Below are 16087 nucleotides of genomic sequence, written 5' to 3' on the forward strand. Positions count from 1 at the left end.
AATTTTTTAAAGTTTAAAAATCCGGAGAATAAACCACACGTCCTTTAAAGACCTGTGACGCCTGGCAACTCAAAAAAACATTGATATACTGAGAGGATTTTAGTGGCCTTGGGTCTTGGCTAGGATCTGGCCCATCATCATTGCCATTTGTTAAATGATAACTTACCCTATTCCAAAAAAAAAATAGGAGAGAGGAAACAGGGCACATGTGAGAGCTCACGCTCGGGACAAGTGGCCATAAAATGCCTGCTGAAAGAGCTTACGGGAGAGCTTTTCTCCTCCTTCCTCCTTTCCTTTCAGGAAGCCCTTCAGTGGGACACAGCCGTTCTAGAGAAGAAATGCAGTTTCAAGAAAGCATTATGAAAGCTGAGTAGTGCTTTCTTGGGCCAAAGGGCATCCGCAGGAATAAAAGGGAGGCTACACATGCAGGCCCAGGACAGCATGTACGCAGGGGACACGAGGCAGTCTCCAGCAGGGCACCCCCTATAAGCCACGCAGCACCCCCCCCGCCCCGTGCACTGAGCGGCCCTCCCCGCCCTCCCACTGCACACCTGCAGGCTTTGGGGGTCTCCGTGGCACCGCCCTGCCTCGTGGATTGCCATTTCCTCCCGCCACCCCCGGACAGGACAGTCTTTACTTCCCGGCCAGGGGACCACAGAGGCTGCCTCCACTAAGGATCCTTCTTTCACATTCCAGTACCTCACGACTCTTCCCTTCCTTTGATGTCTGGTTTATTTGCAATTCATGTCACAGAATGTCACTTATTCCCTTGTTTCGTGTGGGCTTGTTTTGAAAACCTTCGAAGATAGATCTAATATCTTAATAGGTCTTCTTTATGAAAAATAATAAAAATGTATTGAGCACTCACCAGGAACCAAGGCACTGTGTGAGATTTACAAATATTTCGTTTACTTTTCGCAACTGTCATCAGAGGTAGGTACTGGTGTTAGATGCCATTTCACGGATCTAGTTTAATTTAACAAGCACTGAACTAGGTGCCTGGTCCCGTTCCAAGCACGTCACTTATTCATCATAATAATCCTATGAGGTTTGCTAAATTATGATGCCTGTTTTACAAAGGAAACGTGAGGAGGCGTAGACACAGGACAAATAGCAGACTAGGTCATAGAGCCCGTGCCTAGCTGCCCGAGGCTGGGACCAGAGGGTGAGTCTGGAGCCGACACTGCACACTGAGCATGGGGGCTGACCGCTGGTGTACATCGCTCTCAGGAACACATAAGCACCACTTTTTTTTTTTTAAGTAGGCTCTGTGCCCAGCATCGAGCCCAACGTGGAGCGCAATGTGGGGCTTGAACTCAGGACCCTGAAATCAAGACCTGAGCTGAGATCAAGAGTCCGTGGCTTAACCCACTGAGACACCCAGGCCCCCCATAAGCACCACTTTTAAATGACCTCATGGGCGTAAACAAGCATATTTTTAAAACAATGGATATTTTCTCATTTCTAATTCTTAAAGCTTAAGATTCCCAAAGACATAGTTTATTTTTTAAATGTTAAAAATTTACAGCATATTAAAAATATTTAAAGCATTTTTTTTTTTAAAGAAGGCATGCCATGGAGTGCCTGGCTGGGTGGGTAGAGCATGGGGTTCTTAATCTTGGGGCTATGGAAGAGAAATAAAGAGGAAATAAGAGAAAATGTGCCAGAAGTAATACAGGCAGGAGAACTTCCAAACTAGAACCAAGGAAAGAAACCACTTGGAACTCTTAGGAGGGGCTGATAGGGTGCAGAGTGTTGAAGAGAAAAGTAGTTTGAGACGTGTTTACTTTGAAGAGACAGGTGAACAGAGAATTGATCGGCTAAAGCGAGTAGAATCTCGAGGACCGGACAGGAAAGAAAACTGTAATATGGAAGGCCCGATAGCAAGTTGGAGATGAATTCTGTTGGTCACTGGCTGCTTTGAGCATGGTTTAATTCTTAGGAGTGTACAGACAGCAAGTGCCTCTAAGAAACATCCATTTCCTTTGGGTTAGAAATGTAAAGGGTTTGCACCCAGGCTTGGAGCGATCGTATGAAGTCACCCTGGAGAACGTGTGACCTCCAGGGTGTCTTCATTACTTCTCCAGCCACCTGCCCAAGAGACGGGCAGTTCCTCCAAAATGATCAGAAAGTCGCCTTTCTACCTCACACACTTCCCAGATTCTCCTAAAAATGTCCAAAGCTGTGACAGAGCTGAGCAAGCTCCGCAGGTGGGACCTTTGGCACCGGCTTGATGACACTCTAAGGACACCAGAGGGGTGTGCGGAGTAGATACGGAACGTCTACCTAGCTTAGTATTGCTTCAACACAAGCACAGACCGCCTCCCAAGCAATTGTGCAGAGTAAATGGGGTTTCTGAAAAAGTCATTAAAATGCTGGAAAAAGTAACAAACTTTCCTCTGAAAATATTTAAGAGGACAGAAAACAATGCCGCTCTGAGACGGTTCTAGTAAAGACTGCCTAAACCGAGAAATCATCAGCAAACTATTGCTTAAACTGAATTTCTATGGCAGCAAAACCTTTCAGAATATTTTAAGATCGGAGCACTACAACGATGGGAACAACAAAGAGTTTAGAAAGAATAAATTCCTTCTTAAATAGCCTGAGGCTGGAGCAGGAGAGGATCACTCTAACCCTCTGATTAATATTCTTTCCTAAATTGGGTCTTGGTCACTAAGACTATTTATCTAAAGCCCCGAAGGTGACAGCTTCCCTGTTACCACTAGATCACTGACACCAAGTATTTGTACCTGTAAGTGCATATCCAGATGGAGGGGACCAGCTGTCCTCGTACTTGGGGGGGGGCACAGAATGACATCTGAAGTGTAAAGTGGTTTTCATAGATCTAGGAAAGATCTGAAGGAAGGTAGAGGAGAGAAATGAATGGGGATGTTGATGCCTGGGGATAATACAGTGACTACCTGTCACCCTCAGGCTGTTAGAATCAATAGCTTCACTTGATTTCTTGGTAATAATAAAATTCAGAAATGTCAATTATCTTTTTGCAAAACATGAGGAGTAATTGCGTTTTCTTTCTTATGAAATCCATCCTTATGGTGCATAATGAATGAAGATGTGTTGCAGAAAAGCGGGTGTGAGATTCCTGGTATGCACAGGGCAGTGCATGGCGGGTGGTGCGCTGGCCACTCTGTTTATCACCCCCACTGAGCCCCGTCAGTCCGCTGATGTGACTGGCTAAGCAGCTGCTCTCACCATTCCCTTCTCTCCAATATGTGTCTTTAAGGTAAGGGGGTCCATGTACCCAGACCAAGAACCGCCAAGCTTCACACGTGACTATCCCAGTAGCTCCTCTCCCTGGCCAGAATCTTCTAACAAATTCTCAACGCTTAGTTGTGCCCCAGACAACAATATAAGCATAGGGAACCTTCTGAACATGTTGCAGAACCAAGCCTCAGTTCTTTTCTAAGGATAAACTTCCATTTAGAAGGTGAGGAGAAAGGAGTGGAATTAAGGAAAGAGTACAGTGAGGTAACAGCAGGGAAAACATTTCCTTGGTTGGCACTGCCAGAGTTCAGAGCTACAAGCCCAACCCCAGATGAAAGAGGAACCCTGACTTTGACCACGGCCTCAACATGGTGAAGAAATGGAGGCTGCCACTTTATGGGCGTCTGCAATTACTTGTCACTGTCGGGCTGGTTCAGTGAGACTGACAAGTACAGCTGTAGAGCTCTCTGGTTTACACCCAGAAAAGTGAAGTAACCCACGGGTAGAGTCCCATTTTGTATTGAAAACCACTAGAAGTTATTTATGGAGAATCAGTCTTGACACCCAAATCTATCTCTTTACTGAGGTAACGTCCAGCTTATTTAGGTCTTGTACGTATGTAGCTAATCCTATCCTAATGCTTTGTCTAAAGAAAATTTCTTGGATGCGCTTTCCAGCACAGCATCCTCATCCCCATCCAGCCTGGAAAAGCCTCCCGAAAGTTGTGAGCCACAGCAAGACCCAGCCGAGGGAATCACACACACTAAGGCAGCACAAGTCCCTGCATATAAACAGTGGGGCTGCCTGCTGGTTGTTTAAGTGTGGTTTTGTGCCTTTTAAAAAGTCCTCTTGATTTTCAAATGAAAAATTTAGACCATAAGAGATGGAAAAGAACCGGAGAACGTGAGCATCACTTTAGAAAGAGCCTCTCCCTTTTTTTTTATTATGGCAAAATAATCATTAACGGGTACAATTCAGTGACACCAAGGATCTTCACAGTGTTGTGCACTTTTTCATCACCTCAAAGAGAAACCTCATACCCATTAAAGCTTTTGACTGTGAATGAACCTCCTCTTTCGATTCTTTCTGTGACGTCTTGCAACACACGGAACTGTCATTTGAGCATGGCCAAGATCAGCAGCCTGTTTTGTCTGCCGAGCAGCCAGGGCTTGAGGGACCAGGAGCAGAGAAAAAGAAACGGGGAATGAAGAAAAACAAAGAGAAGAGAAATAGAGACATGGGGGTGTGAGGGTAGACCCTCCCAGTGATCACCCCAGAGATCTCAGAGATCTCAGGGCTGCACCCTGTCCAAAGTCACTAACCCTAAAACTAACAGCCACTGTCTGGGTGCTGAGAGTGGGAGGCACCTCCATCCCCAATCTACAATTTTCTGCTTACACCAAAGACTGCCTGGCAAAAGAAGGAAAAGCCATACTCTACCTTAGATAATTCTGTACCTCCATCTCTTAGCAGAACAATTAAATCAGGTTTTTCTATTCCATGTGTCCAAGTACAAACTTGGAACAGTTTAACCAGGACCTACAGTGACAGACGGCAACGCAGCTGGGTACTCCCGATGCAGTTAAGGACGTTGCTCACACAAATGTCTTCACAGATGACCTAGTCGGTGGCCTCGGCCATGGCTTGCATGACTGAATCGATGCTGATAAAGTCAAACTAAGAAAGTTCATTCCTCCTCCATCCCATATTCAAGTGCTTCATTGTTGCATTATCTCCTGCTAGTAAGGAGCCTTAAACAATTAGATTGTATGTTAGTTTAAGGAGTTATCTCATTCAACTCAGTCATAATTAAACCAGCCATCACTGAAAAATAAAACACAGCAAACATATATCATGTACCCCAACACACACACACACACACACACACACACACACACTCTATAGGGGGCCAGTCTTCTGATGGGATGGATTTTGGTTTTGCTTTAATCCAAAATTATAAATTGTTGTGGAGTATAAATCTACTTTCCTTCAAAAATATTTCATCATTGTATGGTCAATATTATATATATCTTTTAAACTTTTATTCAGTGGCTCTTTGCTGATGGTCAAGAGGCCCATGCTTTCATTTTTAAAACTATCCTTTTAAAAAATTAAATAATACATGAATACATTTTCATTGTAAAAGATCACATAGTACAGAAACAGCATAAGCTATAAAAAATTTCCTTCTGGAGAATTAACACATGCCAACTGTTTGATTTATATTTTGTCAACAATTTTATCATTTTTTTACCTAGATACGTGCATATATACAAATTGGGGCACACATATATGTGGGGCAAATAAATAAATGGGATTCAGTCATTCATTCATTCAACAGCTATTCACGGAAAGCCAACTCTGTGCCAGGAATATAGGAGGTGCTTGGAACCAGACAGGACCTTGACTTTACATTCTAATGGAAAAGTCCACTTAATAAACTTAACAGACAGAACTATAAGCATATTGCCTACCATCAGATAGTAATAACTGCTATGATGAACAAAACAAGGTAATAGATTATAGTGAGTGACCAGGAGAGGGGTTACATGGGAAAGCCAGCATCTCTAAGATAAGTATGAGTTGAGATCATGCTATATGTTTGTTTTAGGACTTGCTTTGATCACAGTGTATCTTGGAGGTCTTTCTATGTCAGTGCATAATGTTCTGCCTCATTCTTTTTAGCATCCATATACTATCATACGATATGCATTCCCATAATTTATTCTTCTGCTGATGGAAAAACAAGTCCTTGACTTTAACCTCTAAGCAATGCAGCACTAATACTAAACTGGTCATAGAAACACCTCTTCGTTATACACAGAAAGGCCACTTTGGATAAATGGCTATATTCTGCAGGATAAATGCATCCAACCTCATGGAGGGACTACGGCAATTTGAACATAGACAAGAATGTAGTGAAGCAGGAATGAGTGCATGTGTGTGTGCACGCACATGTGTGTGTTTATAATTTATAGCTATTAACTATGAAACCTTAGCTATCAACTATGTATAACTATAGACGTAGCACCACTTGACACATTTTTTAAGTGCCTGAATCATCTTGAAATACTTCATTAGAACAACGGCAAAGTTCATAGTGAAAGGGCACAAGAGTGCTTTTCAGTTTTAAATGTTTAGAAATACATGTGTGTTTGGCACAGTTTCAAGGTGCTCACTTCAACTATAACCCCTTCATGTCAACCAGTTTACAATTTCTTGACAGCTTTTGGAAACCATTCTGTTCTCATAACTCAGTTTTGTAAGTTAGGCTGGTGAAGCAATAGACATTGTCCCAAATGAAAGGACCTTTGTTTATGTCTCTTCCCTTATTTGGTGGTTTCATGAAGAGGAATATTATACAGCATTTTCCACCACTGTTCTCAATCTTATTCTTTTTTTTTTTTTTTTTTTAGAGGGGCAGGGGCAGGAAGGGCAGAGGGAGAGAGAGAGAGAATCCCAAGCAGGCTCCACACCCAGCGTGGAGCCCGACGCCAGCTCGATTTCACAACCCCAAGATCATGACCTGAGCCAAAATCAAGAGTCAGAGGCTTAACCGACTGAGCCACCCAGGCGCCCATCAGTCTTAATCTTTTCTAAGAGCTCTTCTTCTCTCTTTTTCATGGCTAACAAGCCAATAGTCTCACCAGGGATCACATTGCCCATCAGATCTCCTTTAGACCATGTGTTTTAAGCATCTCATAATTCTCTTCCAACATAACACATTATTATAAGGCTGGTTTTCACTATGTCTCAAATTATTCCACCGTTCGCCAACTTTTTTCCTTACATCTGTGAATGCTTTGCCACGTGGCTTGACCTTAGGGTAAAATTCTCAACAGAGAAAGCAACAGCCCAGTGGCAATCCTTTGAAAACGCTGGAATCATTTGCATTTTTAGTGCCACTGATTGAGTCCACCATTGCTCACTCCCCAAATTTGTCAGTCTTTGCAGCTTACTAAACTTGGATTTCTCTTCCCTGTAGTTGTCCAAACCTCTGAAGTTTGACTGGGTAAACACAGTCTCCTCTGTGTTCTTTGTGAGACGTTAATCAGACATCCAGTGTCTAGTCTTCTTGGGTTGCATTAGCCATCTTGAATCTATATTTGGCCCTTCTGGTCCCTCGTTCAGATATAGTTCTTAGCTAATCAATTCCTTTAAGAGGTATCAATCTACAGGTACAATTTACCATGTACCTACAACTGTATACATCATCATCCTCATAGCTTCTGTTTATCAAAAATATATCATGTGCCAACTTCAAAGAATTTATCATTTCGTTGGACAGCCAACATTATCATAACAAAATTTATTTTTTATTTTGTTAAACCTAACATCTATTAACTACCTATTCCATGAGCCAGACATTTTGTCACATTCTAGAGAAAATGAAAATGAGCAAAACTTAGTCCTTACCTTTGGAAAAATTACACATAATAGGTACAAGTCAGTTCATAAGTATGCAGTGTGAATGGTATAAAATTCCATGAGCTACAAATCGGCATCTCTGATTGGAGTGATCAGGGAGGGCTTCACGGAGGAGGTGTCATCTAGTTGGACTCTGATGGTTGAAGAAGAGAGTTTTGATGATGACGACTAATTTGGCCAAATTGCATGGACATGTTCTCTAAGTCAGAGGTACAGATGCTCGGCTAAGCCACAGAACAGGAGTCACTGGTCAGACTAGCAGGCCAATTTAGGAAACAAGTCAGATTTTTGTGGAAGGAACAGGAGGAAAACACATAGTACGCATTAATTTAGTCAAACAGGTTAAAATCTACAGATTTACTCACTGAATTGGATTAAAGTTCTATTTCATGCCCTTCTCTGGACAATGCGGTGCTTATGTATAAAATGCCAAGATTGTCCTTCACCTTATGGTATCATGGGAGGAAATAAAATTGTGAAAATCCCTTGAAAATACTAAAAACTAAAGGGGGTGTTCATATGTTTAAAATGTAGACTACATCCCATGGATAAACATATAGACCAGCATCATTACAAACTCTGATCTAAAACCCCCATCAGCAGGAACACGATAGATGCTTCAAGTTCTTACACTGGTGGCATCACCAGATTTCCTTGAAGTACAAGTTCCTACAAAAACAAATCTGCGTAAAATTTTACTTGAGCCTTTGACGTTAATGGTTTAACAGACCCATGAAACTACCTGAGTTTGCATTTCTAAGCTCTAGGACCTAAAAGCTCTTTGAATCTTAAGATCATAAAATTAACTGACATAAAACTTTACAGACCGGGGAGAGCTGGGTATGTAGGGCGTCAGCATTAACTACTACCTTACTCAGCTTCATATAGCAAATGCTACAGAGCTCTCTCCTTTCCTCACCCCCTAAATTCCATTTTCCATGGTCTTGGTTTATTTGGCCATTTCCTCAGTTGCCAAGTGTCTGCTGTCTGTTGGCATAGTGCTAAACACTGGGGCTCAGTAATGAATAAGGCAGTGGAGCGGGCAAGCAAGAAAGTCAGCAAATTTCTACAAAATGTTAAGTGTTGGAGTGGAGGCATGCATGAGGTGATGCAAGAGTAACAAAGAAGGGGCACAAGAGCATCAGAAGCTTTCCAGAGCATCCGGATTTGCCTTGAGCTAAATATTAGTAAGTGAATGCTAATCAAGTGCCAGGTCAAGAGAGTAATGGGCAGAGTCATGGAGGCTTATCATGAACTGCCAATAGATAAGGATGGCTCATACTAAGGATACGCTTAGGGATGTAGCAGGGACAGAAACTGGGAAAAAAAAAAAAAAAAAACCAGACAGGGGCCAGATCATGGAGGTCTTTGCTTCATTAAATATAATAGTGTCATCCCATGTACATCCTCTAAGTCAAAGTGTATCTACTCTATCCAGCCTACACGCTTCTATTGGCCCTCACAGCAAATTTACATAAGTTGATTTGGTTGCCAAAATTTAGAAATCATAAGCTTTAACATGAAAAATCCAGATTTTTCTGTTGATGGAACTAGAGTATTATGCTAAGTGAAATAAGTCAATTAGAGAAATACAATTATCATATGATCTCACTCACATTTGGAATTTAAGAAACAAAACAGAGGATCATAGGGGAAGAAAGGGAAAAAAATAAAACAGGATGAAATCAGAGAGGGAGACAAACCATAAGAGACTCTTAATCACAGGAAACAAACTGAAGGTTGCTGGAGGGGAGGAAGGTGGGGGAGATGGGGTAACTGGGGGATGGGCATTAAGGAGGGCACGTGATGGAATGAGCACCGGGTGTTATATGCAACTGATGAATCACTGACCTCTACCTCTGAGACTAATAATACGTTATATGTTAATTAAGTGAATTTAAATTTTAAAAAACACCTCAGAAGATGGGCCCCTGGGTGGCTCAGTCGGTTAAGCATCTGACTCTTGATCTCAGCTCAGGCCTCAATCTCAGGGTAATGAGTTCAAGCAGTGTGTTGGGCTCCACGCTGGGCATGGAGCCCACATTAATAAAACAAAAAACAAAAAACAAAAAACAAAACAAAAAAACCCTCAGAAGACAACACTGGACTCAAATTCCCAGATTCCAGTTGGTTGGAGCTAAGTTAATACTTCCACCTTTAGATGGGAGACAGGCTTTCTGCACTCCACAGACACAGTCCCCCTCCCATGATCTCATCCCCAACTCATTTATGTTATGTGCCTGGCCCCTGAAGACATCCACACTTGCAAATCCTGCTCTGTGCCCTGTTGGTCCAATCTGATACAACTTCTTTCAATAAAGGGAAATAAATCCTGTTTTGACAGGAATTATGTTTTTAGTGGTTGAAAATTACTTAGGGGATCCCTCTAGAAGCAAGCAGACCTACAATTTAAATGATCTCATCTCAACAACACAAAGTAGAGCATCATGTTTCTAGGTGAGTTCTACGTGTTAGTTCTTAATGATTAACACCCAAACGGAAACAGAAAATTCATTCCGGGTGACTCTTCAAAGAACCCAATACCATTTCACATAACAACAAAATTACAACAGATCTAGGAATAAATATAACTGAAAAGATATTTAAAGAGAAGATCGTAAAACTATCAAATGACATAAAATAATGCCAAAATAACTCGAAGACATTTGATATTCTTGGATGGGAATATTTATTTTTTAAAAGATTTTATTTATTTGAGAGAGAGAGTGCGAGCGAGTGGAGGGAGAGGCAGAGGGAGAGGCAGAGGGAGAAGGAGAGAGAGAATCTCAGGCAGACTCCGCACTTAGTGCAGAACCCAACACGGGGCTCGATCTCACAACCCTGAGATTGTGACCTGTGCCAAAATCAAGAATCAGCTGCTTACCCGACTGAGCCACCCAGGTACTCCAGGGAATAATTATTAGTGGAACCATTTTTGAGGTCAAAAATATTGGCAATTTCATTTGTTTCAACCTAAAAATAAATATGACAATTTCCCCCAAATTAGTACATAAATTCAGTGACATTCCCATCCACATCCCAACAGTGCTTGTCTCAGAATTTGACAAGCTAAACCTGAAATCCTTATTGACGTATAAAGGGCCAAGACAATTCTGAAGAAGAAGGGGTCATACCATAGCAAATATCAAGATGTATTATCAAGCAATCATAACTTGTGTGGGATAAATAGGTCATTGTGAACAAATAGGGAACCTAAAAACAGAGCCACAAATATATGGGAACTTAGTATCTGACAGAACTGACAGCATAACTCAATGGGAAAAGAACAGATTATTCAGTAAATGATGCTGGAATAACTGGCTATTTATAGGGTAAAAGTCAGATTTTTAACTCACACCACACATACCCCTCCCTAAAAGAAAATCCAGATGGATTAAAGAAATGAAAATGAAAAATGGCAAATCTCTAAATAAATCTTTTTTAAAAGATTTTTTTTTTTTTTAATTTTTAGAAGAAAGTATATAATCAGAATAGGAAACCATCTTTTTAAAACAAGCAATGGGGGCTCCTGGTTGGGTCAGTCAGTTGAGCAGCCGATATGATTTCGGCTCAGGTCATGATCTCAGGGTCCTAGGATCGAGCCCCACATTGCGCTTTGCACTCAGCTGGATTCTGCTGGAGGATTGATTCTCTCTCTGCCTCTGCCCCTTCCCCTGCTCTCTCTCATTCTCTCTCTCTCTCAAATAAATAAATCTTTAAAAAAAAGAAAGCAACAAAAAGCACAAAGGATATTGGAAAACATTAATAAATTTGACTACATTAGAATTTTAAAAGCTTTTGTATTGAAAATTCACCATAAGCAAAGTTTAAAAGACTGTTCATAGAATGGGGGAGGACTTGCAGCATATTAAACCAACAAAGGATCGGTATCCAAAGCATCTAGAGAACCCAGAATCATTGAGGAAAAGACAAACATGTTAATAGAAAAATGGGCGGGAAACATGAAGAGGTAATTCACAGGAAAAGAAGCCCTCATGGCCAACAAAATTGGGAAAAGATGTTCCACCTAACTAGTAATCAGAGAAACATAGGTTAAACCCACAGAGAGATGCCATCTTATGCCCATCATGTTGCCATCAATTACAACATTTGGTAGCACCAGGTATTGGGAAGTATATGGGGGAAGGGGAGCTCTTACTCAGTGCTGGTGAAAGTATAAATCAGTATATTTTGGAAGACAATTTTGTAATCCTATTGATAGAGTTGAAATCGGTGTACTGTATAACCCAGCACAAGGAGATGTTTGCATAACCATGTGTACACGAGTGTGTCAGATGTGCACTGCAGCCTTCTTTGTAACAGTAAAAGAGTGAAAACTATCTTATAGTAGAGAAGTAGATTTTTTTATACAGTGAGTTTTTTTTAACATGAGTTAAGAATGAACTCCATCTACACGTATCAGCAAGAATAAATATTAAAACATCACTGAATAGGAAAAGTTGAAAAAAGGTATATACTGTATGGCACCATTTATTTAGAATGTTTAAAGCCACAAAAAACAGTATTATATAGTCTATAGAGGTACATAGCAGCGTGGAAAAAGCACAAAAACATGCATGAGAATGAGACACACCAACTTCAGGATAGTGATACCTCTGGGGAGAGGAGAAGGAAGGGGATAAAGTATCTACACATTTTATTCCTATAAAAGAGAAAGGGGGGAATAGAGCAAATATGGCCAAATGTTGACATCTGATTATCTTCATGGTGGGTACATGGGTCCTATTTTTCCTGCACTTTTAAATGTTTGAAATGAATCACAATGAAAAAGTTAAACGAAGAAGAGAGCCCTTTGTAGAAGATGAGCTCCTCAGTAGAACAGCGTCTGTATCATGGGGGCCAGGTCATGTGAAGTGAGTAGCAACAAGCTAAGGCATTAAAAAGAAACGAGAGCACACAACTACGAGTAAGTATGGGCAGATCTGAGGGCTGGGAGGGGGGGCGGATAATAAAGGTAGTAACTGGCCTATGTCTGAGAGAAGGGAAATAGTGAGAGCAGACAATGAGCAAGTGCCCGATGAGGATTCTGAGTGTCCTCCTGGTGGTGACACATCAACCTCTGAGCGCTGGTCAGAGTGTAGTGTGAGGGCAAGTCTGGAAGAAGAGTGTTGCTGCTTGGCTTGGGACACCCTCTCACCCCGTCTCCTCCTCCATGTGACGGAAAGAGGAAACTGAGTCAGGTGACGTTAGCTCACGGCATCCTTGGCATGATCTGCTCACCTTCACAACTACAGCCCCATCTCCTTGGGTGAAATCCAAGGCCTTGGGCTTCATTTGTTCGTTGTGTCAGCCTTAAACCAGGATTTGAGTGATAGAAAGTTGGTTGAGGGTCAGGTCTACTGCAATGAAGATGATGGTGAGTAGCAGGATAGCCGCTACTACGAACGTTCATTGCCCTTGACCACCCAATCTCCAGCCATGCTTTTACTTCCTGCATTTGACACGTATGCCATATCGTGAGCTTTCCAGAGCTTTCATTGAAATGATCTCAATTGATCCTCATAGCAATCCCATAAAATAGGCAAAGCGGGTACTATTCTCACTTTACAGATGGGGAAACAGACCCAAAGACATTACATGATTTAGCCAAGGTTACAGGGGAGAGTCTCATCTTTCACCCTGTTACCTGGACTTAGAATATCAGAATCACCTTGCACTCGTCTCTGTCCATTCCTGCATCAGTAAGGCAGCAATTCCATAGGTTGTTTCTACAAAGTGTCCATATGCCTTTCCTCCTCTCCACTTCCTTTCCCACCATCCAGATTTGGATCTTCAGCATTCCTTGCCTGAATTACAGCTGGTGAGCTGGACTTCCAGATGCCACTTTTCCCTCGTTCCAGTCTACCCTGCATTCTCATGCTAGACTAAACTTCCTTAAACATTGCTTTCATTATGTCATTTCCCTGCTCAAAAATTTTTGTGAGCCCCTCTTTCCTTCTACACTGAATGGAAACTCCTTGGCCAGGATTTCAAACCGCTCCTTAATCTGAACTCACCTTTTCTAGTCAACCACTCAAAATGGGTGCTTTGAAAATAAAAATGGCTAACAAATCCATCCATCAAATCAGTAAAGGTTTGTGTTTTGTATTTTTTAGATGATCCTGCTCAGTACTGACAAGAGAGTCATAAAACAGATTTTTAGCCTTGCTGGTAGACTTGTTCATGCGTATAATCTTTTTGGAAGGCAGTGTGGTTGTCAGAATCAAGAGCTTTTGACCTAATAAATCTGCTTCTGGAAATCTATCCTAAGGAAGTAATCTGAAATACAGAAAAACCCTTATGTCTAAAGATGTTCATTATACTGTTATTTATAGTTATGAGCAATTAGATATAATCCTCCTGTGGCTTTCTTTGGTGCTTAGAATAAAACCCTAAATCCTTACCGTGGCCTGTGGTCATACATGACTGAACCCAGCCAACTTTCCTCTCTCCTGCTTGCTAACTAAAGTCTATAGTGGTCTTTTCACTGTCCCTTAAACAAGCTCATTCCTGCCCCAGGGACTTTATAGTTGCTATTTCCTATGTCTCAAATGCCCTTTTCAGATCTTCAAACAGTTCATTCTTCCCCATCTTTCAGGTCTCTGCTCAGATGTCACCTCTTCAAAAAGCCTTCTCTAAGCACCCTCCGTGATCTAAGCACCCTCCATGGTCCCCTTAATCTGGTTTAGTTTCTTCACAGACTTTGTTCCTTGAAATTACTTACTTGTAATTCTCCAAAACTAGAATTTAAGCCCTTTGTAGGCAAGGATTCATTTGTCTTGCTTACTAGCGTATCACCACATCTAGAATAGTGGCTAGTACATGCATGGTAGGAGCTCAAAAATTTCATATGAATGAACAAATTGTGTTAAAAGCCCACTTTAAAAAGAATAAAAGGAAAATATCTAGGAGCAAAGACTGTAGGTTTGTTTTACATTTTCTTCATGCTTTCCAATATTTCTCAAATTTTCTCTTTTGAGGGTCTTTTATAATCAGGGGGAATACAAACTATTTAAACAAAATATAGCCTGCAGTCTGGCCAGGCCCATTTTATCACTATTCCAGAACAAGCATTCGATGCACATTCATGTCAGTGGCATGGCTGTCTTCTTGCCTGCCCTTCTTCCTGCACCTCTGATAATCCTTGAAACCTCAGCTCAAGGCCCACCTCCTCCATGAGGCCTTCCTGAGGTTATTCCTATACTTACGGATCTCCCTCCCACACCAGGCTTTGCATTTAACTGGGTATGCCATGCTACATTTATTCACTCATTCATGAAACACTTTCTGTTTGCTGGCATGTATGTGTGAAAGAGAGACAGAGAGAGAGAATATGTATATATGTGTGTTTGGGAGGAGTTCGTTTTCCCTCCTCAGCAGATACCGTGTCTTAGCGTTCCTCCTCCCTCCAAATCTTTAACATAGACTAATAGCAGAGTAAGTACTCAATAAATACTTGGTGGTAGTCCTTGGTGTTGAGGCTACTGGGTCTTCAAGCTGGGGCTCTGAAAATTCACGGTGCTCCTTCCATTACGGGATGCTCGCTAGTAACACTTCAGCTCGGACTGACGGAGCACTTACTGCGTGTCCTGCGCCGGCCGTTCATGCTCCTGTGCACCTGGGAGGAACTGCTTGCATTTTCAGCTTCAGGTTGAAGAAACTGAAACACAGAAAGCTTAAGTAGCTTGCCTAGAGTGACAAAGCTGGAAGGGCTAAGACCTGGACTAAAACACAGCCCCAGCTCTTCACCTCTCCGACCAGTGAAGCAGGACTTCCTTTAGCCCCCAGGCCACAGATGTGTTTCAGTCCAGCTGTGTGCTCTTGGTCAGGTTAGTTAACCTCACCGGATCTGTTTCCACGTCTGTAAAACGGGAGACCGTGAGACCTTGCGGGGCGGTTGTCAACGTCGAGATGGGAAGTGTGTCGTGTAGCGCCCGCACACAGCGGGCGCCCGTCAACGGTAAGTGTTCTTATTGGGCATGCTGCCGCCTTGACATTTGCTGCTGAAAGCCGGGTACGGCAGCCCCATCTCATTGTCCGCCACGCAGCGAACGGCCTGGGTCCGATCGGCATCTCCAGAGCTGGGCTCCGAGCTCTGCGGCGCGGACCGAGAGAAAACAAATGAGCAGCCCAGCCCAAGGTTACCTAGAGCTCGGATTTCCTCGTCTGAACGCATAATTATAGGAAGAGGGTTGGATTACAGAAGCAGCTGTTTCTGTGTGTCACCCAGGCCCACTAATGTAAACATCTCTCACCCCGCAGGAATTATTTTAGGACCAGGAAGCAGCACGCTGTTTATTGAAAGAGTCACAGAAGAGGATGAAGGTGTCTATCACTGCAAAGCCACCAACCAGAAGGGGTCCGTGGAAAGTTCGGCGTACCTCACTGTTCAAGGTAAACAGCTGCGCCAGAAAGCAACAAGAAACAGATCAGA

The 16087-nt window shown here is 42.2% G+C and overlaps 1 protein-coding gene across 1 annotated transcript in view; it reads left to right on the plus strand.

Moving 5' to 3' along the window:
• FLT1 (fms related receptor tyrosine kinase 1) overlaps window positions 1-16087 on the plus strand; it is a 170878-nt gene that overhangs the window by 103562 nt on the left and 51229 nt on the right. Inside the window, exon 15 of the mRNA XM_036077056.2 lies at window positions 15916-16047. Coding sequence (XP_035932949.1) covers window positions 15916-16047 — 132 coding nt within the window. The remainder of the gene's footprint in view (window positions 1-15915; window positions 16048-16087) is intronic.

Source organism: Halichoerus grypus, chromosome 4 (assembly GCF_964656455.1).
Source record: "Halichoerus grypus chromosome 4, mHalGry1.hap1.1, whole genome shotgun sequence".
NCBI lineage: Eukaryota > Metazoa > Chordata > Mammalia > Carnivora > Phocidae > Halichoerus > Halichoerus grypus.